The sequence below is a fragment of the Ovis aries genome, chromosome 24, assembly GCF_016772045.2.
Source record: "Ovis aries strain OAR_USU_Benz2616 breed Rambouillet chromosome 24, ARS-UI_Ramb_v3.0, whole genome shotgun sequence".
NCBI lineage: Eukaryota > Metazoa > Chordata > Mammalia > Artiodactyla > Bovidae > Ovis > Ovis aries.
The window spans coordinates 1,371,231-1,395,363 of record NC_056077.1 but is presented as its reverse complement, the minus strand read 5'-3'; the positions used below and the strand labels follow the sequence as shown (position 1 = coordinate 1,395,363).

Below are 24,133 nucleotides of genomic sequence, written 5' to 3'. Positions count from 1 at the left end.
GGTCACCAGCTCCTTGTGACTGACACCAGGGTTTGTGGCCTCCACCACCTAGGCAGAGCCCAGGTGGGGCTGATACTAAACCTGGGGCTGAGGAGGCAGCCGGGACCCCACTCACCCCAAGCGAGCTGCCCACTCCCCACACCCGGCAGCCAGGGAAGGATCGGACGCCCCCGCCCCACCGCCCACATCCTCACGGCCACACCCCACTCCTGCCAGCGCGGCCCGAGGCTCCTTTCCGCGGGTGTGGACGCTCCCCTCAGTATTATCTGGCTGTCCTGCTGCCCACCCCAGCCGCCTGTGATCCTCCCGCTCTGATGTGCCCCGGTTTCGATCGGCTCCAGGGACAATATTTGCTCTGGGAAAGAGTCAAACATTTATTCTCTAATTTATTCAGGGAGCGCTTGTCAAACACAAGTGCCCTTGTTACGTGATCTCGTTTCCAGGGCTTGGCCTCCGTCTGGGGTCTGTGCCGAGGCCCCGGCAGCGCTGACCCTGACTCTCCCCTGCCCAGCACGGCGCTGCCCGCTCCCTGCGCCCCCTGGTTTCTGCTTCCTCCTCTGGTCCAGCCGTGGACCCCAGCTGGGGGAGGGACACTGGGAAGGGCTGTCTCAGCGGGACCTGTGGCCGAGTGACCCCCATGTCCTTCTTCTCCTTCCAGCCGTGATCACAGTGAGGCCTGGGCATCCAGGAGCCCAGTCCTCCCCCCGTGAGGCTGCCAGGCACCTTCTCCAGGACCTGTTTCAGGCCTGGGGCTGGGGGTGGAGGGGGTGGGATGAGCTGGTGTTTCTGGGGTGGAGAGGACCATTCCGTCCAGACCAGACTGAAAGCCGAATTCCTCCAGGCTCCAGCATTTGCACGCACCCATGGCCTCTCCAGTCTGCTGGTTGCCTTGGGAGGCGGCTCCCTCCGCCCGCTGCTCTCTGGCTAGTCTCCTCTTCTGCTCCAGCCCCCCAACTCGGGGAGGAAAGGCAGAAAAGGTGGCTGTGGGTTCCCGCGGCCTTGCCGGGCCCCCTCTGCCCCTGCAGCCTCAGCACTCACAGTTTGCTGGTCTGCATGAGCCCGTTGGCCTTGCAGCTGCGCATGGGCATCGTGGCCTCCTGCAGCCGGCTGCTCGGGCCCGGCCGTGGCTCCGTGGCATCCGCATCCTCGGCGCCAGCACCGTAGCCTTTGCGGAGGCACAGAACCTTCCGGAAGCTCTGGCGGAAGTTGTCGGAGAGGAAGCCATAGAGCAGGGGGTTGGCACAGCTGTTGGCATAGGACAGCACAACCACGAAGAAGTAGGCGCCGGCAGAGGCGGGCTCCTCGGGCAGTGCAAAGGCCAGGTTGACGATGTTGACGATGAAGAAGGGCAGCCAACAGCCCGCAAACACCAGCACCACCACCACCACCATGCGGGTCACCTTCCGCTCCGAGCGCCGCCGCGTGGAGCCCACGCGCACGCCGGACGCCTTCAGCTTCACCACGATGAGCACGTAGCACAGGCAGATGACCAGCAGCGGCCCAAAGAAGCCCAGCACGGACGTGTAGATGATGAACACGGCCCCCCACAGCCCCACGGGCTCCGGCCAGCTGAGGTTGCAGGTGTTCCAGCCCTCCTGGATGTCGGCAAACACCACCAGCGGCAGCGACATGACCAGCGAGAAGGCCCAGACTGCAGCACTGGCCAGCTTGGCCACCCGGGGGCGGCGCCAGCGGGCGGAGCGGATGGGGTGGACCACGGCCAGATAGCGATCCACGCTCATGACCGTCAGGCAGAAGATGCTGGTGAACTGGTTGATGCCGTCCAGCGTCATGACCAGGCGGCACAGCACGGGGCCGAAGGGCCAGTAGGAGATGGCGTTTTGCGTGGCCACGAAGGGCAGCCCCAGCATGAGCAGCACGTCAGCCACAGCCAGGTTGAGGATGTAGATGTTGGTGACCGTCTTCATCTTGGCGTGGCGCAGGACCACATAGATGACCAGCGCATTGCCGCCGAGCCCCACCGCGCACACCAACAGGTAGAGCACCGGTACCACCACCGCCCGGGCGCCTGGTGAGGGCCCCGGCCCCGCCAGCGTCCCATTCTCATCGCCGCTGCCGCTGGGTACCGCCGAGGAGGTGTTCCAGACGGTCAGCGGGGAGGCCAGGAACAGAGGCTCCATCGCGGCCACTGCAGGCAGGGCAGGCTGAGCGGGAGTGCCGGGTGTCTGCTGCAAGAGAAGGAAGGACACGGAGCGACTGAGCCGAGGGCGTCTCCCCTGCGCCCGCCCCACCTGCCCAGGACGCACGGGATTACCCCAGGGCGGCGGGTAAACACGATTACTCATGTTCAACTGGGCTGGGAATCACATTAAGCAAATTGTTTGGAAAACAAACCTGGAGAGGAAGGAGCAGCGGGTCGGTGGCTGTGGGGGCACTGGGCAGGCAGCCCCTGGAGCCGAGATGCCACAGCGGCCCCCAGAGACTTGACTGTCCCTTCAGCCCTCTGCGCCCAGAGGGCCCCCTTGCCGGCTCAGCCAGGCCATCCTCATGGAGTCCTGGGAGGGCACCGATACCTCACCTCGCAGGTAACAGACTGAGGACCCTCAGAATTGCCTCCCCAGGGACCTGCAGGACAAGTGGGAGGGAAGGGACAAGGAGGCTGGGACAGCAGCCGGGCACCCCCAGCCCAGGCAAGCCAGAGTGTGGAGACAGCCGCCAGGCCCACTCTGCTGGGGGACCCCAGAGCCGGACTCCAGGTGGCCTCCTGGAACCATCCAGAGGCTCCCAGCCTTCCACGTGGCTGAAAAGCAAGACCTCAGGCTGCAGAGGCTCTGCCAGCACCCACCTGTGAGCTGTGTCCACGTCACCCAGCAGAGCCTGGCCGCGTGGCCAAGAGGACCTGGCTTCCCTGCCCCCAGCAGCTGTCTGCCACAGCAGGGACATCCCTGGGCCAAGGAGACGACCGGAGATGGGGCTGCACGTGCTCTGGGGTGGGGCCGCACCCCCAGTCACAGGACAGCAGACTGTAGCCCCAGGCAAAGGACCCTGAGCGGGAGTGGGTCGGAGAGGATCCCACCCCGTGAACAGGTAACACACAACAGGCAGAGGGACATTCCAGCCCGAGCTGCGGGCCAGAAAGAAGCGCACGTGTGTGTCTGTGTGTGTCTGTGCAGGTGTCTCTATGTGTCTGTGTGTGCATGTCTGTGTGTGTGTGTGTGTGTCTCTGTGTGTCTCTGTGTGTGTCTGTGGTGTGTGTGTCTCTGTGTTTGTGTCTGTGTGTGTCCGTGTGTGTGTTTGTGTCTGTGTGTCTCTGTGTATGTCTGTGTGTCTATGTCTGTGTGTGTCTGTGTGTTTGTATCTGTGTGTGTGTGTCTGTGTGTGTCCGTGTGTGTGTCTCTGTGTCTCTGTGTGTCTGTGTGTGTATGTCCGTGTGTGTGTCTGTGTCTGTTTGTGTGCCAGTGGTGTGTGTGTCTCTGTGTGTCCGTTCCATGTGTGTGTGTGTGTGTCTGTGTCTGTGTGTCTGTGTGTGTGTATGTCTGTGCGTGTGTCTTTGTCTGTGGTGTGTGTCGGTGGTGTGTGTGTCTCTGTGTGTCTGTGTGTGTGTCCATGTATCTGTGTGTTTGTATCTCTGTGTGTGTCTGTGTGTCCGTGTGTGTGTGTGTGTGTGTCTGTGGTATGTGTGTCTCTGTGTGTGTGTCTGTGTTTGTGTCTGTGCATGTGTCTCTGTGTGTCTGTGTGTGTGTATGTCCGTGTGTCTGTGTGCGTGTCCGTGTGTCTGTGTCTGTGTATGTCTGTGTGTTTGTGTGTCTGTGTGTGTTGGCAGTGTGTGTGTGTGTGTGTGTCTGTGTCTGTGTCTGTGGTGTGTGTGTCTGTGTGTTTGTGTCTGTGTGTGCGTCTGTGTCTGTGTGTCTCTGTGTATGTCTGTGTGTCTATGTCTGTGTGTGTCTGTGTGTTTGTATCTGTGTGTGTGTGTCTGTCTGTCTGTGGTGTGTGTGTCGGTGGTGTGTGTGTCTCTGTGTCTGTTCCGTGTGTGTGTGTGTGTCTGTGTGTCTGTGTGTGTGTACGTCTGTGTGTGTGTGTCGGTGGTGTCTGTGTCTGTGTGTCCGTGTGTGTGTGTGTCTTTGTCTCTCTTTGTGTGTGTCTGTGTGTGTCCGTGTGTCTGTGTCTGTGTGTGTGTCTATGTCCGTGAATGTGTCTGTTTGTCTGTGTGTGTGTCTGTGTATGTGTCTGCGTGTCTCTGTGTGTGTGTCTGTGTGTGTCCGTGTGTGCCTTTGTGTGTCTCTGTGTGTGTGTCTGTGTCTATGTGTCTCTGTGTATGTGTGTCTGTGTGTCTGTGTGTGTATTTGTCTGTGTGTGTGTATCTGTGTATGTCTGTGTCTGTCTGTGTGTGTCTCTGTGTGTGTACGTCTGTGTGTCTGTGTGTGTACGTGTCTGTGTGTGTGTCTGTGTCTGTCTGTGTGTGTATGCCTGTGTGTCTGTGTCTGTGTGTCTGTATCTGTGTGTGTCCGTGTGTGTGTCTGTGTGTGTGTCTGTGTGTGTCTGTGTGTGTCTGTGTGTGTGTGCCTGTGTGTGTCTGTGTGTGTGTCTGTGTGTCTATGTGTGTATGTGTCTGTGTGTATGTGTCTGTGTGTGTGTCTGTGTGTATGTGTGTGTGTATGTCTGTGTCTGTGTGTGTGTGTCTATGTATGTCGGTGTCTATGTGTCTGTGTGTGTGTATGTCTGTGTGTGTCTCTGTGTGTGTGTCTGTGTCTATCTGTGTGTGTCTGTGTCTGTGTGTGTCTGTCTGTGTGTGTATGCCTGTGTGTCTGTGTCTGTGTGACTGTGTCCGTGTGTGTATGTGTGTGTGTGTCTGTGTGTCTATGTGTCTGTGTGTGTGTATGTCTGTGTGTGTGTGTCTGTGTGTATGTGTGTGTGTCTGTGTCTGTGTGTGTGTATGTCTGTGTGTGTGTGTCTGTGTGTGTGTCTGTGTCTATGTGTCTGTGTGTGTGTATGTCTGTGTGTGTGTGTGTCTCTGTGTGTGTGTGTCTATGTGTCTGTGTCTATCTGTATGTGTGTGTCTGTATGTATGTGTCTGTGTCTGTGTGTCTGTGTCTGTATGTGTCCGTGTGTGTATGTGTGTGTGTCTGTGTGTCTATGTGTCTGTGTGTGTACGTGTCTGTGTGTGTGTCTGTGTCTGTCTGTGTGTGTATGCCTGTGTGTCTGTGTCTGTGTGTCTGTATCTGTGTGTGTCCGTGTGTGTGTCTGTGTGTGTGTCTGTGTGTGTCTGTGTGTGTCTGTGTGTGTGTGCCTGTGTGTGTCTGTGTGTGTGTCTGTGTGTCTATGTGTGTATGTGTCTGTGTGTATGTGTCTGTGTGTGTGTCTGTGTGTATGTGTGTGTGTATGTCTGTGTCTGTGTGTGTGTGTCTATGTATGTCGGTGTCTATGTGTCTGTGTGTGTGTATGTCTGTGTGTGTCTCTCTGTGTGTGTCTGTGTCTATCTGTGTGTGTCTGTGTCTGTGTGTGTCTGTCTGTGTGTGTATGCCTGTGTGTCTGTGTCTGTGTGACTGTGTCCGTGTGTGTATGTGTGTGTGTGTCTGTGTGTCTATGTGTCTGTGTGTGTGTATGTCTGTGTGTGTGTGTCTGTGTGTATGTGTGTGTGTCTGTGTGTGTGTATGTCTGTGTGTGTGTGTCTGTGTGTGTGTCTGTGTCTATGTGTCTGTGTGTGTGTATGTCTGTGTGTGTGTGTGTCTCTGTGTGTGTGTGTCTATGTGTCTGTGTCTATCTGTATGTGTGTGTCTATGTGTGTATGTGTCTGTATGTATGTGTCTGTGTCTGTGTGTCTGTGTCTGTATGTGTCCGTGTGTGTATGTGTGTGTGTCTGTGTGTCTATGTGTCTGTGTGTGTATGTCTGTGTGTGTGTGTCTCTGTGTGTGTCTGTCTATGTGTCTGTGTGTGTGTATGCCTGTGTGTGTCTGTGTGTGTGTCCATGTGTGTGTCTGTGTGTGTGTCTGTGTGTGTGTCTGTGTGTGTGCCTGTGTGTGTCTGTGTGTGTGTCTGTGTGTCTATGTGTGTATGTGTCTGTGTGTATGTGTCTGTGTGTGTGTCTGTGTGTATGTGTCTGTGTGTGTGTCTGTGTGTATGTGTCTGTGTGTGTGTCTGTGTCTGTGTGTGTCTGTGTCTATGTGTCTGTGTGTGTGTATGTCTGTGTGTGTCTATGTGTGTATGTGTCTGTGTGTCCGTGTGTGTGTGTGTGTGTGTGTGTGTGTGTGTGTGTGTGTGTGGTCGGGGGGACAATGTGGGGCAGGCAGATTCAGGGGAGGCTTCAGGGGTGATGGGGTTTGTAGAGACAGAGCCAGGGCAGGGCTGGGGAGGTGGCAACTGAAGTCCACAGTGACGGGCACGCGTGTACCCACCGTATCCCTCTGGTACTTTTCTGTACATTGAAGTGGTTCATAAAAACGGTGATCCTCACGCGGAAGGAACCGCCTCCGCTGACGAGAAGGAGAGGAGGAAGGGAAGATGGGGGCTGACACCTCAGCCGGGATGGGGGTCCAGGCGCCCCCGGGGAGCCCAGACAAGGCCTCGAGGGGCCTGGAAAGCGCCGTGATGACCAGCCGGGGTCAGCTGACCCTCGGTACCCCCGAAGCCACCTCAGCGCCAAGGGCATCCCCAGCGGCTGACGGGCCTGGGCCGGGGGCCCAGGGTTGGGGGTGGGCGACTGACACCTGGTGGACAAGGGGGCGTAGCATAAGCAACACCGGCAAGGACAGGGAGACTCTCTGCCCCCACGGCCACCGGGAAACTCAACCCGGAAAATCAGCAGCGCGAAGGTGATCAGTGGATTCGCTCAGGTGACATAAAAGTAAATGAGCAAGTGTGCTTGAGATATGTTTAGAAATGTTTAGGATCCTCCAGGCCTGGATATAAATACTCTGAAATGAATTTGGCTTCTATCTGAGAAGTAAAATGAACAAGCGTCTATTTTTGAAAATTACAACTCTTGGATGTGAAAAACATCAACATTTGGACCAAAAAAAAAAAAAATCCAGAAAAGTCTGGACACAGATGAAGAGAGAATCAGAATTGGAAGAGGGGCTGAGGGACACCCCCTCAGAGCAGGTGCAGAGGTCGGGGCGCAGGGGCGCCTGCAGAAACTGACCTGGGACGAACTCTGTCCCGAGCAGATAAAGTAAAGATGAAACAGCGTCTGAGTGACCTACAGGGCATCGAGGAGGAAGCGAGAACTCTGGAGAATGTGGGCAGGGAGGCTGGACAGAAACCCTGGAGCAGCGCAGGGGGTTAGGATGGCAGGCCCCACCCGCGAGGGTCCCAGGAGCCAAGGAGAGACGAACGCTGTCCCCTCTGAAGCCCCCACCTGGAGGAGGGCCCCGGCTGGCTGGAAGCAGAAAAAGACCTTTCTATGAGTCTTGCAGGATTTGCTGGTCTGGGTCGCCAGCACTCCTGCTGTGTATTGTGACCAGATGTGAGATATATGACAAAACCTCTGTTTAAAAAAGGCTAAGGCAGGCTCCTGGTGAAGAGGGGGTTTCCCCAGTAGCTCAGCAGAAAAGAATCTGCCTGCAACACAGGAGATGCGGGTTCGATCCCTGGGTCGGGAAGATCCCCTGGAGGAGGGCACGGCAACCCACTGCAGTATTCTTACTTGGAGAATCCCATGGACAGAGGAGACTGGTGGGCTATGGTCCATGGGGTCACAAAGAGTTGGACACGATAGAAGGGACTTGGCACGCATGCACACAGGCTCCTGGGGTTGATGCATTTCAAGACGAAGCTGGGGGTCTCTTGGGCTGCGCTCCAAGTTGGGGACAGGGGTGGGCGGGACTGGCACCCGGCTGGCAAGAGGGCCACTCCAACACCCCGAGAGTGGACCCAAGGCAGTGGTGCTCTGGTGGGCAGGGGGTCGGCCTGCTGATCTCTGTGCCCCAGGGCTGGGCACAGAAGGCTCCCTCACATTACAGAAAGAAATTAAATGTAAAATAATGTTTAAAGTTCCATCGAGGTGCTGCTGGGGAGTGAATGCTAGACTCTGGTGTGGAGATGGTGGGGTGGACTGTGTCGGCATCTGGGGAGAGAGTCCTGGGGACTACACCCTCCCCCAAAAATTACCCAAGGAAGGGCTCTCAGGAGGCTGAGTGGGGCAGGAGCTCAATGCGCCTGAATGTGAGTCTGATTCTGAATCAGATGAGCGCCTTCAGGAGGCTGCCGGGTGCTCCTGACACCCAGGACCCAAGGTAACCCGAAAAAATTGCCAGGCCCCCCTCCCCCAGGCACCCCAAGGCCTGAGTTAAACTTCAGAGCAGCAAAGAACAAAATTAGGTCGATCTTGCTGTGCCTGCCACTTGAAGCCCAATTCTGCAAGAGTCACTATTCAGGGACAGCAATCTTGGTCACAGGAATCACACCCTCATGGGGACTCATCCCTCCGGCCCCTTCCTCTTGGATAAGGGATGGGGAGGGCAGCGGTGGAAGGACCACAAGCCGTCACTGGGGCTTTCTGACCCAGACCCCCACCAGGAAGGGACTGCTGTTGTGGCTTAGGGAATAGAGCCCACCCCCCTGCCCAAGCCCCCCGCCCCACATGCTGGCCAAGGGGTCTTGGGTAAGTCATATCACTTCTCTGGTCCCAGGCTCCCATAACAGAGACTTGTACAAAGCCACTGAGCAGAGGAAACGATCCAGGCACAGGCTGCTACTGTGATGCCCCGCATACAATGGGCGCTCAATAGCTGCTCCCACCTGCCTGCCCCAAACAGCCCACATCTCCTGCCCAGCACCAGCAGCCCTGGGCTCCGCAGAGGGGCCAGAGCCTCCGCGGGGACCTGGGGACAGGGAGGGGACCTTGGTGCTCCGTGCCCCAGGGAGGACCAGCGCTGGGCCCAGCCCCTCACAGGCTAAGATGATGCTTGGTCAGCAAGAGGGAGCCGGCCCCGCCACCCAGGGGCAGTTGTGGAACCCACTGAGATGGCAGCTCAGTGCTCCTGGGTCCTCCCCTGTGCGGGGCAGGGACAGTCCCCAGCACCACCCAAGAGCCCCACCCAGGCCTGCCTCCCCACGGAGGGCTTGGCTCAGGGGGGCAGCTGATGGCCACCCCTGTCCTCACCCCTAAACTCGCTCCATCTGTCCTTAAGGCAGCCTTGGCGTGGGGCACCCTCCCCCACGAGGGGACCTGAGGTGCGCGTGACACAGGAGGTGACAACAGGATCTCCGTGGGGCCTCCGCACCCTTCGGGAAGTCTCCAGGGCCACCTCCCACCCCCAGAACTCCCAGCCACTGTCCCTGGGAACCAGCGGTGCCTTTACCATCACTGGCGCATCGACCGCGTCTGCCGCGGGGGGGGGGGGGCGGGGCGGGGGCTCCTGGTCCTCTGTGCTGCCCCCAGGAGCAGTCTCCTAGGGTAGGGCTCAGCAGCACCAGCGATCGCCTCATACTTTGGGCAGCAGGGTCTCCCTGCCTTCGCCTTCTCTGGGGCCCCAGGCTCGCGGGAGGCCAGGGCCAGCAGTTCAGGCCCCACCTAGACCCTGGGCAGGGAGATCGCCCACAGGCGAACTTCTAGGCGGTGTACTCCCTTCTGAGGAGGGGGTGTGTGGGCCCAGAGCACCGGAGCCCTAGAGATGCTGGGGTTCTGTCCCCAGCTCCAGCTCCCAGGGCTGCATCCCTCTCCCTCCCACTACAGGGTGAGCCCCCGACCAGGCCCTCTGCGCCCAGGCCCAGCACCACCGCCCTCTCCCCTCTGTCTCCCCACGCAGAAGTCCCAGCCCAGCTGCCCCCTCCCATTCTCGCTTCTACCCCTATTCCCCACCACCTACTCCAGCCACAGCCTCCAGCTGCACAGACCAGCCTGGGTGGCCCCACTGCGGCGCCCACCGCGGGGAGGCTGGGAGGTCCCCACTCAGGGCAGAGGGCGCCGGCCCTGACTCCAGGTCGAGGGTGGCCAGCGAGGGCAGGTGGGGGGCCGGGAAGACCGAGGGAGGAGCCGATGAGAGGGGTGGGGAGAGACCCCGGGCAGCGGGCGGCGAACTCCAGGAGTGCACGGGAGGGAGGGAGGGGTGTGGAGGAGCCGGGGACAGGGCGGCTGCGGGCGGTGCGCGTGGAGCGACCCAGGGCCAGGGTGCAGGCTGCGCTCAGGCGGTTAGACCCGCGGGGAGTGTGTCGGGGCTCTGGGGGCTGGGGCAGGGGTGCGGGGCAGGGGCGCGGCACTCACCGGGGGACTGCGCTGCCTGCAGCCCTCGGCCCTCGGGGAGACGCGCACCCGCTGCGCTGGCTCCAGACTCCGAGCTGCGCTCTGGGGCTCGGGGCTCGGGCGGGGAGGCGGGGCGGGGCGAGCGTTGGAGGGAGGTGGGGGTGCCGGGGCGGGGCTGGGGCGGGGTGGGGGCGGGCACTCGGCTCCCCGCGGGCCCCGCGCCAGCCGGTCCTCTGACCCCTTTTCTCCCTGAGGTCTCTGCAGCTCGCCCACAACCCTAGTCCCGTCGGTGGCGGTGACTCTGATGACGGTGGCGTCTCCACCTCGTTCTCTTAGGTCCGCTGGGGCCGCAGACCGGAGCTTGGGGGTCGGACGGGGCTCAAAGTGCCCTTCTGAAAGTCTGAGGAGGATGGAGACGGGCAGGAGGCTGACTCTGAGGGATGGAGTGGGGCTGTGTCCCAGCGATGGGTGTCAGGACGGCTGGCCGGGAGGTCCACTCCGGGGTCTCCCCTTAGCAGGCGTCAGAGCCACCTGAACCCAGGCATCAGAGCATAGCTGTCCCCTCGACAACGTCCCTGTGTCTTAGTGCATAAGGCCTTCCGGATGGAGCCAGGTGGCAAGGCAGGGCTGGACAGCATCTCCTGCTTGGCTGGCACTCTCACGTGGCCTGTTGCACACTCAGCAGATTCACACACCCACTCTGGACATGTTCAGGTGGGAGACACGGAGTTCCTGCGTCCCCAGGGGCCACGGCTGCACGGGCTGGTGCGGACGCCACTTAGCACGAAACAGACGAGACCATACTCTGAGCGCCAAGGCCAGCAGGGAGACGGGCGGCAAACCAAAAGTGACTTAATAGAGGTACGTTTAGACTGTCATCAGTGGAGAGGATCAGGGTGACGGGAAAGGGCAGTGGGGACAGGAAGGCCAGGGAGAGCCTCTCTGAGGCTCACTGTCCTGTGTGCAGGGGCGTGCACGAGGGCGGGGCCCGGCACATGGCAGGGACGGGCACTGTGGGTGGGCGGGTGCTTGGTCAGTTACGCCTAGCAGGCTGAGATGCCCACACACCTTAACACCCAGGAGGGTGTCACCTGGGCTCTCAGAAGGAGGAGACGCCCAGAGAGGCGGCAATGTGTCCCTTCCCTGTGCCCCGCTCCTGGCAGGTGTCCCCTGGCCTCTGAGCCCCAGGAGGTCAGCTGAGGTGAAGCCTGGGGACACCCTGCAGAGGTCACGCCGGCCCCAGCCGGGAGCCATGGCAACGGGACAGTGCCCGGAGGCACCCCCCACAGATGATCTCGACCCCTCTCGTGGGGCCCACCCGCGCTGGAGCTCCGCTCTGCGCTGCCGTCTCCCTCTGCAGAGTCTGAGGCCAGTGGCTGCTGGACACGACATCCCCCTCCAGCCACCCTGCCCCCGCCCCTGCTCGGGCACCAGGGCTGAGGCGCCCCATGACTATTCAGAAGCATAGGAGGCTGACTCCAGTTCACCTGGAGCCACCCCGCAGCTGGGTGGGTCCTGGGGGCCAGGAGGCCCTCCTCCCCGCACCATGCTTCTTCCCACCACGGAGCCTTTCCCCGGGCCGGCCCACATCCCCCTCCCCACGCCCCCTCCTTCAGGAGGCCCCTGAGTGCTCCACGCTGCCTGTTTGTCCCTCAGCTTCCAGCAGCTCCCAGACCGCAACCCCTTGGCAGCGTCTGTCCTGACTGAGGTGTGAGTGCTGGTGAGTGAGCGGCTGCAGGTGCCGCTGTGCGCGCTGCCTTCGGCCGTGGTCTCAGGCTTCAGTGCGTGCTTTGTTAAGATGCAATTTCCCAGACGTCAGGGTGGGACGTGGGGTGCAGAGGCTTCACCCCGGGGCTTAATGCTCTGGTCTCTGCTTGGACACCCCACTGGCTGTGGCCGGATGTCCAGACAGCCTGCCGGGTCCTCTGTGGCCCAGCTTCCCCAGGGGAGGGCGGGCTGTGTCCCTGGGGCAGGGAGCGGCTGCCTCCCCTTTCTTCCCTGAGACGGAGAGCTCCGCAGGGCTCTGTGTTGCATTTCCACATTTACTGTGTTCTGGTGACGGTGCGTTCAGAGTCCATTAGAGTTGCTTAATTTCCCACTCGGAGGCAAGTCAGAAAGAGCACATTTGTCTCGATTTGTTCATAGCAACCAACTTTTGCATCAATTAAAAAGTCACCAGATGCCACAAGAGCGCTCTTTTCTAATATGTTAGAATTTAGTGATTCATCAGTTTACTTCATTTCATTTACATCTGACAGTCAAATGGCGTTTGGAGGCAGAATTCCCCACCAGACGAAAAGTCATCAGTAAGTTGGCACAAAAGCGTGAAGTCCCCACTGCACCATCCCAGCAGCGAGTCGCGGGGCTGGGACTCGGGATGGAGCCCCCTCACCCTGTCTCAGCATCTGAGCCCCCAGCCATGAGCCGCTGCCAGGCTCCCGGACGCCTCGTCCTCAGCTAGGGGGAGCAGAGGAGCAGCAGCGCTTCTGAGTCACGGTGAGGTGAGGCTCGGCCACTGCCCTGCCATCCGCTGGCTAAGCAACAGTCCCTCCCAGCTCCCGCCCTCGAGAACACAGGGCCAGCATCACCAGAAAGTCTGATTTTTTAAATTAAATAGTTGTTTATTTGGCTGTGCTGGGTGCAGGTTGCAGCAGGCAGGATCTAGCTCCCTGACCAGGGACTGAACCTGGGCCCCTGCATTGGGAGCTCAGAGTTCCAGCCACTGGACCACCAGGGAAGTCCCAGAACTTCTGATTTTTTTTTCAAGAGGAAAATTGTTGCACTCATTGCCCGGATCCACACGGGCCATCAGCAAACTCCACCCACGACTTCCACCGTGCCTCCCGGCACACCCAGGGCCTTGTCTTGGCCCCGTGGCTGCCCCAACACCAGGGTGCTGGCCACCTTCCCTTCAAGCAAACCACCTGGCCCACGGGGCAGTGCGGGCTGCAGAGCCGTCCCGACCCCAGACCACAGCCCAGACTCCTCGCGGCGGCCCAGGCAGGGGTGCGGCTGGGGAGCCCTGCCTCTGCCCTGGCCAGCCGCGGACCCAGGCCAGTGGTCTCCTCTGAGCGCTGCCTCCTCGTCTGTAAAGGGAAACAGTGAAAACACGGAAAACGAGCCACCACAGTGCCGGCTGTGGCGGGCAGGTTCGCGCTCACGCGGCTGCTCAGCCACCGCGGGCACAGGTGTGGGCCTGGCGCCTGCGCTTATACCTGCATCAGGTGGCTTGAGGGAGACGCCGTCGCTCAGGCTCACGTGGGCCTCATCCACCTGGAGGCCTCAGGAGCAAGACTGGGGCCTCCTGGGAAGGGATCGCTGCGGGGTCAAAGGCCACACCCCGGGGGACGCTGCCTGCGCGCTGAGTCACGTCCCAGGATCCCGGGGACCCCACAGGGACCACGGTCACGCCTGCCCCGATTCCCTGTGGGTGATCTGGCGCCTGGCCCCACCGCCTGTGGGCCACAGGACGCGCCCAAGCTGATGGTCCTGCCCAGCGGCCTGCGATCTTGGCAGCTGTGGGACCAGCTCTGTGCCCAGAGGCCTGAACCGCCACTGGGCTCCACACACCGAGGCCACCGCCCTTTAGATGGTGGTGCGATCTGACCCAACTCCGACAGAGCCAGCGCGGTGGCCGGGCCCCAGCGGCAGGAGCAGAGCATGCAACTCTCATGACACCTGGGGACTGGGGTGGGGGCTGGGGCGGGCCAGGCCCCCGGGGCTGAAGCCGGGCTCACCAGGTGCCTGGAAGGACCCGGCTTCAAGCGCTGTTCGCAGACCTCAGTCATGCCTACGGCCAAGGGCTGGGGGCACAGGGAGGCCCCGCGGGCAGAGCCCGGCCGTGGTCACTGCAGCTGCAGGACCGAGCAGGGTGCCGGGGCTGAAACAGGAGCCTGGCTCCCCGGGGTCTGCAGGCCAGAGGTGGGAGCAGGGCTGGGCAGGCCGCACCCACTCCTCAGGCTGGGGACCCTCCTGCTTCCTTCCTGACGCTCCCTCACCCCTGTCTGCCTCTGCTCCATCCACGGCCGCCTCTCTGCGTGTCCAAGTTCCCTCTGCTCACAAGGACACTAGTCACTGGCCAGGAGCTGCCCTCACAGCCTCGACTCGGTCACAACTGCAAGCCTCTATTTCCACATAGTGTCCCGCCAGCAGTTACTGGGAGGGAGACTTAGACACACCTCTGGGGAGACACAGGTCCACGGTCCTCCCGCACCACCCGCTTCTAGAACCAGTGCTGGATTCAGCCCCAGGCCTCCGGCTGTGGTGATCACCGGCCAGCACTGCTTATGAGCAATGCCTCCCCGGGCTTGGGGCTGGTCCCCCCGGTACCTTTGTGAGGGACCACCTGGAGCATCAGTGGGGCAGGACAGCTGACCCTGGTGTGGGCAGAGCCCACCCAGCTCCACCTGCCCCAGAGCAAGGGGCAGCCCGAGACACTCTCCCAAGCACCGGGCTGGCTTTGCTATCCACTCCATAAGAGCCAGGCCCTGGGCCTGTGGCTGAGAGTGATCAGGTGTCCACGCCAGGCCGCAGCGGGGCCCTGGGAAGGCTCCTCTGGGTGGCTGGGAAGAAGAGACTGTGGGCCTCTGCAGAGACCACCCAGGGCCCAGCAAAGGCACGTGTCCACTGCAGGGGGGCGCCCCCCATGCACGAAGCAGCTCCTGTTGAGGATCAGCGCACACACGGGGGTGGCAGCAGGCACACTAGCACTCTGAGGACGAGAAATGAAACAGCGGAGTGAGTCAGAAGAGAGCAGGCAGTCAGCATAGTGATTCAACTGACAACAGCGGAAGTGAAAACCAACAGCAGGGAAAGAGGCAGGGGATTCGGAAAACAACCGGATGGAACCTTCCGAATGAGAAGTGCGGTTAGAGGAGCAAAACCCTCCTGGAGGGTCTGCACAGCAATTCGCGTGTGGAGGTGGGCCTGAGGAATCACCCAGGCAACTGGCCGTGTCCCCCTGGCCCCCTACCCGCCCCATCCCACAGCGGGATGGGGTGCAGAAACTGGGTTTTCCACTGAAGATTCAGGCCGGGCCACGCGTGTAGCGTGAAGGCGCTGACCTGACACAGGGGGGCTGGGAAAGGCACAGCCGGGGCCCCCAGAGCCTGCTGCCCGGCGCCCACATTGTGCCTCTGGCGTGAGACGCGATCGTAAAGGCCCCAGCCCAGCAGCGCCCCCCAAATGCCAGAGCCCCCGACTGGGACCCCCTCTTGGTCAGGGGCTTTGGGCCTCAAGCAGAAAATGTTCAAAGGTACCAAGAACCTGGCCCTGCCTGTGTGCTCACGTGGACTCTCTCAACATCAAACCGACACAGTGATAACCAGCTGAAAAGACAAATAAAAAGCATTAGGGCAAATTAGAGGCTCTCAACGGGTCTGGGAGAAAATAGCCGGGGGTGGGGCCTGGTCTGAGCCGGAGTGGCTCAGCGGGGGGTGGGGGGGGGGGGCAGCACAGACCCAGGCCAAGGGCCCCCACCTCGCCTCCCCCCAACCCTCAACTGCTCTGCCCTCTCCCTGGGACCCCCCAAGCCCCCTGCTGTGTTCCCTCTGCCTGTGGGGCCCACCCAGCTCTCCCCTTTCTCCGGGGTGGGAGGCAGCTTGTAGAGGCAGGAGCAGAGGGAAGGCGCCCGGATGCCGGGACCCCCGTCTCCTCCCCTGGGAGGAGGTAGCCCCCCACTTGACCCTCCGTGCGCCAGGCGGTCCCCAGGCAGGGGCTGCACCGACCCCTTGTCGCTCCGCGGCGGGACCCTACCCAGACACGTGCTGCGGGGAAGGTCGCAAGCTGACGGGGCCTCCGCGCATCCATCGGCCTCTGGCGCCACTGCCTGGGCGCTGCGGTCACTGCGGGCGGGGCGGAGGCGCCGCTGGGCTTCTGGAGCGAGTCGAGTGACGGGTGACCAGAGTCTGCCTACGGTCCCCAGTGCCACCTATGGCCGGGCCAGGTTCCTACCAGGTCACCATGTGGCCACAGCTGGTCACCCAACCTCTCTGAGCCTCAGCATCCTCCTCAAAAACCCGGGATCATAATTACTGCGCCTCTGGTCCCCTCCTCTGGAAGTTTCCAGGAGAGCCCTGCCCCTTCCCTGAGCCTGGACTGGGGTCCTTGGGGCCCCTCGGTTGGCTGACCCCTCCCCAGTGTTTCCCCGAGCTCTTCTCCCTGGGGACAGCCCTCCATGGGGTGCCCTTCTCTCAGGGATTAGTGTCAGAGGCCTCAGGGCTGTGTGGTGGCCCGGACAGAACAGGGGAGGGGGCGCACCTCTCCCCACTCCTCGGGGACCTGCCTGAGGGCCTGAGTCCACTGGTCAATGGCCAGGCAGTGGCCCCTTCCGCAGGGGGACCACCATCCTGCACGGGGGCCAGCTGGTGCCCAGTCACCTGGGTATTGGGCATACTCATTTGATACCCGTTTGATGGGGGCCAAGCCCAAGGGTGGCCCACACACCCCCCGGGGCTCCTGGTAGCATTGAGACCCTGTCTGGTGTGAGGCTCCCATAGAGGGCAACCTCTCCTCGGCTACCTCCTCTTGCCCAGCCCCCTGACCCTGTCCCCCCATGAGACAGATCAGGTCCCCCTCTGGGCCTGTCCCCTCAGTGGACCACAGCACAGCACCACGCGGGGCTCCCTGATCCCCCGGCACCCTTCAGCCTCTGTGAATTCCTACGAACAAAGCTGGCAGTGGCCACTGGGAGGTGTGAGCAGCTCACAAATGCTCCCGACCCTGCGACCGAGGCTGAGGCGTGGGCTGGGGCACGGGTCTCTGCTGGCGGCGCCTCTTCTCTGGTGGATGATGAGGATTTCCCACTGTGGACTGAGAACCGGGGATTTCAGGCCAGCCGACCACCCCGGCCATCCGGAGGGCCCAGAAAAGCCGGGTTGCGGTCCCTGCTCCGGTGGGGTGGCAGTGAACCCTGCAGGCTGTGGGGGCCTCCTGCCACCCCCAGCCCCATCCGCCCTCTGTTGGCTTTGCTGCCCGGGCGAGGGGCCAGCCTGGCTGCCCCGCACCCTCCAGCAGCTGGCTGGCAACTTTCCGGGCGGCCGGTGCCTCTGCTCAGCTGGGCCGGCCACACCTGCCACAGCAGCTGGTTCAAAATCCCCGAGTCCTGAAAACCGGCCCCACTTGGCCAGGCCAGGGAGTCCTTGGCCCTGACGATTGGCCTGTCCTTTGCTGAACTGGCTGGCAGGGACTGAGGCCAGGCAGGCCAGCAGACAGCCCCAGGGCCCGGAGAGGCCAGGGGATCCAGGCTGGCCAGGCTGTGCAGACCCCGGGCCTCTGGGCAGAGTGGACCTGTCCCCACGGCGGGGCTGGGTCTCAGGGGCCTACAGATTCACATGTCAGCAGACAGGCCTGGAGACATTTAAGCAAGAGTCTGGGCACCCTGGCCGCCTTGGACCAGAAGGCGGGGGTCTGGGCACTGTCCCTCTGAGACAAGGCAGCCAGTGGGGAGGCTTCAGCCCACAGTCACGACGGGGACCTCAGGACCCACATGGCCCGGAGAGAAGGGGCCAGCGTTATGGCAGCCCCTCGGCTGGAGCTTGGTGTCTGGGCTGCTCCCAGGCCTGGGGTGAGACCCACTGTCCCTTGCTTGGGGACCCCCAAATCTCAGGCGCGGGAAGTGAGACCAAGCACCGCAGGAGTGAATGACAAGCCTGGGCTGCCGACGCCTGGAGTGCCGATGGGGCCCTGCTGTGTTCTGGGGTGCCCATGGTGACCCTGCAGCCCCCACACGGGGCAGCCCCTCTCATCCCTAGCCCCCGGGCCTGCCCCACCGAGGCCCCCAGCCTCCATCTTGCCCCCTGCCCTGCCCACCTCCACTCAGCCCCAGGATGCTGGCTGGTGGTCGTCAGCCTTGGGGAGAGGGTGGGGTATCCCAAGCGCTGCCCAGAGGGTTAGTGGGAGGGGGTCTTCCTATATCCTGGGCTGCAGATGGCTGCTGATCAGAGACTCAGACCTGGAGCAGGGGAGGCCGAGGGATAGTTTCAGGTTGGTGGCGGGATCCCTGGGCCGTGGGAGGGGGTGGACAGCCAAGTCCATGCTGCCCCCACCCAGGGGAGTCCTGGTATCACCCCTGAGGACTGGGGGCTGGGCAGGGCGCTCCTCTCCTCCGCCCCACCCCACCGTCTCCAAGCATCTGCAGCCGCTGTAACCGACCCCCAGGGGGCCCGGGGGCGGCCTGGGCTCTGCTGTCCTGGCTGTCCGACCTCCGGCCCAGCTGTTGCCGGGGAGGCTGTGTCTGTCCCGGGCACTAACAGCTGCAGCCCCGGAAGCCCCCACCCTCCCCAGAGCAGGTGTGCCCCCCATGGCCCAGCCCAGCCTGCCAAGGGCTGGTCCCAGGGGTACAGCAGGCCCCACGCCCTCATCTGCTCGGTCTTGGAGGGGCCCTGGGCTGGGGCTGGCATTCAGGGTTCTCGGGCCTGTGGTAGCAGAGGCCAGGGCCCCAGCGGCCAGCCTGTGGGCTGTGACCAGCGCCAGGAGTGGGCCCTGCCACGCGTTCGCACCCACACCTCAAGGCCAGCCATGAAAACGCACACAGGCGTCTTGTCCAAGGTCCCCGGGGCAGAGAGCAGTAGGTGCCCCAAGGACCACAGTGTCCTCACTCCAGGCCCCCCGAGTGAGCAGCAGTGAGCAGCCCCGGGAGGCCGCCCCCACCCTCTGCCCAGGCTCAGCCGGGGCCCTGCCCCATGCCACTGCCCACCCTCGGGGTCCAGCACCCGCAGCGTGCCCGCCGACCTGTGAGCCTGTCCTCAGTGCCCTCTCTCGGGGTCCAGCACCCGCAGCGTGCCCACCGACCTGTGAGCCTGTCCTCAGTGCCCTCTCTCGGGGCCCAGCACCCGCAGCGTGCCCGCCGACCTGTGAGCCTGTCCTCAGTGCCCTCCCTCGGGGCCCAGCACCCGCAGCGTGCCCGCCGACCTGTGAGCCTGTCCTCAGTGCCCACCCTCGGGGCCCAGCACCCGCAGCGTGCTCCCCAATCTGTTCCAGGACGAGGGGCCCTGAGCTGTGGAGGCCACGTGTGAGCGTCAGTCGCGGGCACCCCCTCTGCTTGCTTCCAGCACACTCTTGCTTGTTCCTTGCAGCATGGCCACCCGTATCTCGGGCCTTCTGAGGCCACAGTGGGAGGAGCTTAAGGCTTCAAACCAGGGGCCAGCTTGGGGATCCCATTCCGCCACCCCACACCAGCGCACTGACTCCCTGCCCCGACACCCTCCCTCTGCCTGGTACCTCATCCCAGAACAAGGCGTGACTCCTGCATACGACGGGGCCTGGGATGGTTGCAGGCAGGTGGCTCTGCTTCACAGAGGAAAGACCGGGACTCGGAGAGGGGTCTTATCGCACAGGCTGGCACGAGCTGCCCCTCGTACCACTGGTGCCTTGACTGGGTTGAATAGTGTCCCCCAGGTTCACGTGCGTCTGGACCCTCAGCTGCAGTCCTATTTGCAGGTGTGGTTAAGTCACCGTGAGGCCGGGCTGGGCCGAGGGAGCACCAGTGTCACCAAATCACTGATGTCACGGGCACGGTCTCATCCTGGAGGGACGTGGCCACAGACCAGGGGCTGCAGAGGCCTCCAGGAGCTGGAGTCTCAGGGGGACTGAGTGAGTGGGGCCTGCCCACACCCTGACTACAGTCCTGGCCTCTGGACTGAGAGGGGTCCCTCCCTGCTGCTTTAAGCCCTGTTTGTGAACATTGTACAGTGGCCGGCCCCAGGATACCAGCACAGGCCTGTCCCTGGACATGGCGGGCGGGGGCAGGACTTCCTGGCTGTGGCCCAGTTGTGCTTCAGTGCCTGGTGCTCTGGGGTGCCCAGCAGGCCCCCCTCTGGACGGTCCACCAGCCCGCCTATCTCTGCCTCGTCCCCAGGACCCTCACCTGGGCACAGCTTGTGGTGGTGGCTCCTGACGGGGGTGGTGGGCCTCCACAGCCCTTGTGCGTGGGCAGCATCACCTGACCTGTACACTGGGTTTAAATTTATGTTGTCAACTGAACTGCTCATTCTGAGGGCAGGAACCCAGATCAGGACCAGCCCTGCTGTGGAAGGGGCCCTTGGGATGTCAGGGCTCTGAGATCGAGGCTCACCTGTGTGGGCTCCAGCCACACCTGGTGGGGCTGCCTCATGTGCAGACAGGTGTATTTCCACTCACCCCGGGGCCCTGGAGGCCTCTTTTGCACGTGGGGGGCTGTAAATCTTCATCTCTGTCGAGCCCCAGGTAGAGGGTGGGGGGATAGAACAGGTGGACCACACACGGGACCTGAGGACAGCAAGCAGGCCAAGGGACCTGGAGGGGTGACTCCCGGCACTACAGCAGGGCTGGGCAGTGTGGCCCCGGGCATCAGGCCCTCTTCCTGCTCCGTCACCCCATAGGGAGAGGCTGTGATCCCCCTGACGTCCACCTCTCCTCTGCAGGACTGTCCCCTCTCCAACAGGACTGTCCCCTGGGCACAGAGTAGGAGTCCCCACTGGGGGGAGCACACAGGGTGACTTATCTGGGCTTCCAGGATCGAGGAGGGTGGCATCAGCCCCTAGGTGGGTACAGTTCTGGGGAGGAGGGGAGACCCTTTTCTCCTGGGGCAGGGACTACTGAGGGCTGGGGGTGGGCTGGAACTCTCCAGCCAGCACTGTCAGACGCCTAGGCTGCCTGGAGGGATGTGCTGGGAAGGTCAGGAAGTCATTTCTGCAGGAGCGTGTGCAGGGCTCGATTAGTGATGTCTGCCCGGGCACCACAATGAGCAGTTATGCTATGCTGGTGTTTGCTGCCTGGCTGAGATGGAGCAGGAGAACCAGACAGCCTCTGAAGATTCTTCCAAACCAGCTGCCAGCCGGGGGGTGCTGGGGCCTCAAAACAGCGCCAGGCGCCCCCTGGGAGCTATCTCTTTCAGGCCAACTTCAGATGTCCAGCCTGGAGTGGGCTGTCCAGAACCCCAGGTCTCCAGGTGAGTCCAGGGCTGCCTGGAAAGACAAGGAGGGAGTGGGCACACCAGCTCCCCTGGCTGGTCCCCTGCTGATCCCCCAGGAAAGGAGGCCCAGGCCAGACACGTCTGATTAGGCAGACAGGGTCCCCACGCCGCTTCCGGGCCCCCGGCGCCCCTAGTATCAGTTTCTGCAGTCCCTCCTCAGCACTCAATCCATCAGCAGCCTTCGGCGCAGGCCTGGAGCGAGAGGCTCGTGGCTGTAGGCAGGTGATTTATCTGGGCTTTGTTTCTCCCCAGCATCTTCAAACCGACATCTGATGGTTTTATTTCTGCGGGGCGGCTCCGCGCGGTCTGCGTTTCCCATCTCCGGGATCGTGCACTTCTGAGCACGGCTGAAGCCATGCATGTTTCTTTTATCGCTTCTCCCCACGCAGGAGTTTAATAATCCAGCCGCAGGCTCGAGGCAGCTCTGCACAGACCTCTCTTCTTTTCCAGACCCCTGTGTGCATGTGCTGGCTGGCCGCAAAGCATGTTTTCCCTCGAAAGACGTGGCTTTGCTATTAAGATCTTCATTTCAGCTAGATGACTCTACCATTCCTCATGTGGGCCCAGCTGCCCGGGGCCAGCAGCAGCTCCCCAAGGCTGGACCAGCACCCACAGCAGGTCAGCCCCGAAACGCCTGCCCGAATCTCAGCCCAGACACTTGGGCCACACTTTCGAGCCGGACGCTAGGAAGCAAAGCTGGGCCTCATGTTGGCCACTCCCTTTGGCACCTCCCTGCCCTGGAAGACAACCCCCTGGGTGGCAGCCGCCTCTTGGGGCTCTTGGGTCTGGCCTGGGCCAGTGTCCACTAGCACTCATTAAGCACCTATTGTGTGCCCCTGGCTTGACTTGTCCATCTCTAAACTTGACACCTGTGGCCTTCCCCTTATAAGGAGGGGCGCGAGGCTCAGAGAGGCGGTTACTTAAATTCTTAGAGCGCTCCTGTGCACCACGCACCGTTGGAAGGCCTCCGTGGACTGTGCCCCGTTCTCTCCACCCTGATCCAACACGTGCATGACTATTAGCCCATTCCCCAGATGAGGGAGCAGAGGCCCAGACAGGCTGAGCACCCACATGGCAACCAGAGGTGGCAGGTGGGCAACTGGGCACGAGGTTGTCCCCTCCCCCCACTCTGCTGTGTGTGCATTGGGGGAGGGGTTCTGATGAAGAGGAGGGGTTCAGGGGCGACTTTAGGAAAATCTGCTGACTGAGGAGGCTTGGGGATACCCTCCTGGCCCAGACACGGAGGGGCCTGGGTGGGGCAGGCCGGGCGCGTGCTGCCTCCCACACCCTTGAGGCCCTCCCTGTCTCATGACAGACTTGGCTAATTGCCATCAAAATTGGACTATAAAGCTCAGAGCTGCAGGCCCTGTGTTCTTGAGCTCACCCAGCCTTTCTCAGCGCCTTAATTTAAACTGCCCTGCCCAGCAACCCCCACCCTGGACAGAATCCATGGTTGGGCACCAGGCTGGGTCTCCTCTCTCCACTTGAGTCCTGGGGCTGGCAGAGTGGACGGCTGGCCTCGGAGGAGCTGGGCCCCTGGAGGACCTCCTAGGTCATGGGGACCCAGGAGGTGCGGGGTCAGGCACAGGCCCTGGGCAGCTGAGGTTATCAGGATGACACGATGCGGACCCCCCCAGCCCCGACGAGGAGCAGCAGCTGTAGCCGGTCTGGCCCCTGACAGCCCCAGGCACCCTGCTGCACCAATGCAGGGTCCCAGACCCTGTGCCACCAGGGGGTGTGCCTCCTGCCGCCAGCCCGTACCCAGACCTGGGTGCTCAGTGCAGAGGAGACACGTGCAGGTGTCAGGAGCCTCAGGAGAGGCCGAGGGTGGCCCTGAGCTCCGGGCCCTCTGTGTGTGCCCAGCTGGGTCCCCCAGATGGTGGTACAAGCCGCCCCAGACGCAGCCCGACAGCCCCTCCACCCGCGGATGCAGGCTCTCAGGCCACGGCACTGGGACTGGCTCAGCCCAAGCCCCCACCAGGCACCACCGAGCTGCCCGGGGGGAGGGGCTCCAGCGAGCGCCCGCCCGCAGCCCATCTCACCCCTCATCTCGCACACGTGTGAGCGCAGCTGTGGGCCCCCGGGCCGGAGGAAATCCTCAGCTTTGCACAGGTCCCGGGGGATGCAGCTTGTCTAGAACAGCTGGGAGGGAGCGCTGCCGGGGGTGCGGGGGTGGGGGTGGGGGAAGGCTGCTCTCCCGCTCCGGGGGGCTGGGCTGGGCTGGGGGCACCCTGCCTGAAGAGGGGCAGGCAGGGGCTGCTCTCCAAGGACCCACCGCCAGCGAACTTGCTCCCAGCCACCAAGGAGACCCGCTGGAGGGACCTGTGTCGGCATTGCCGGGGAGGCACCCCCACCTCAGGGCAGGGACGATCTGCCCTGAGCAGCTGTGATTGTCCGTTCTCCCCCCGCCAGGACAGAACCACATCCCTGGCTCCTGAGACAGCCAGGTTCTGGGCGCAGCCCCCACTGAGGGCGGAAGTCGGGGCAGGAGGGGCTCCTCGGGGTCCCGAGCCTGAGGGGAGGTGTGGCCCCACTCCCTGCTGCCCTGGAGCAGGTCCAGGGGCCACACGGCTGTGGCCTGGGATGATCAGGAGACACAGGACAACCCCCCAGGGGTGCTGGCCTCTGGTCAGGTGCGGGAGTGACCTCGAGAGCCTGGAGGTGCAATCTGTGCTGCTCAGAGGCCCTGCCAGGCCCAGCTGGACAGACGCATCCTCACGGGGCCCCTGGCGGCCGCAGGGTCTCCCTGCCTGCTAAGTGCTGCCCTCAGGGGCAGGTCCCCAAGGAGGCGTGGCCCCGAAGGGTGGTAGGCCAGAGTGGGGCCGTGATTCTCCTCAGGTCCATGCAGGGGCATGGGCACAGGCTGCTGAAGCCTGATCACCCAGTGAGGGGAAGGGGCCAGGTTCCCCGTCACATGTCCTGAGCATGTCCCGGTGCCCCTTCCTGCACCCAGGGTCCACCCCACATCCTGGAGCAAAGGACAGAGGCATCAGACTCCCGGAAATAAGCAAAAAGCGCCAGCTCCAGGATCATGAAGTTGC

General features: G+C 62.4%; 1 protein-coding gene across 2 annotated transcripts; it reads right to left on the bottom strand.

The window, feature by feature from the left end:
- Positions 1-361: 361 nt before the first annotated feature.
- Positions 362-16,300, bottom strand: SSTR5 (somatostatin receptor 5). Of its 2 annotated transcripts, NM_001009265.1 has the most exon segments (5): positions 992-2,034; positions 2,036-2,048; positions 2,050-2,072; positions 2,074-2,189; positions 10,163-10,192. In NM_001009265.1, coding segments are annotated over 4 exon segments (1,104 nt in total). In that variant the 5' UTR covers positions 2,142-2,189; positions 10,163-10,192; the 3' UTR covers positions 992-1,034.
- Between the last annotated feature and the right edge of the window lie 7,833 nt (positions 16,301-24,133).

Bases quoted from the DNA above. Each gene is read 5' to 3' on its own strand.
- SSTR5 (XM_042239700.2), bottom strand. From the start codon at position 2,141: ATGGAGCCTCTGTTCCTGGCCTCCCCGCTGACCGTCTGGAACACCTCC.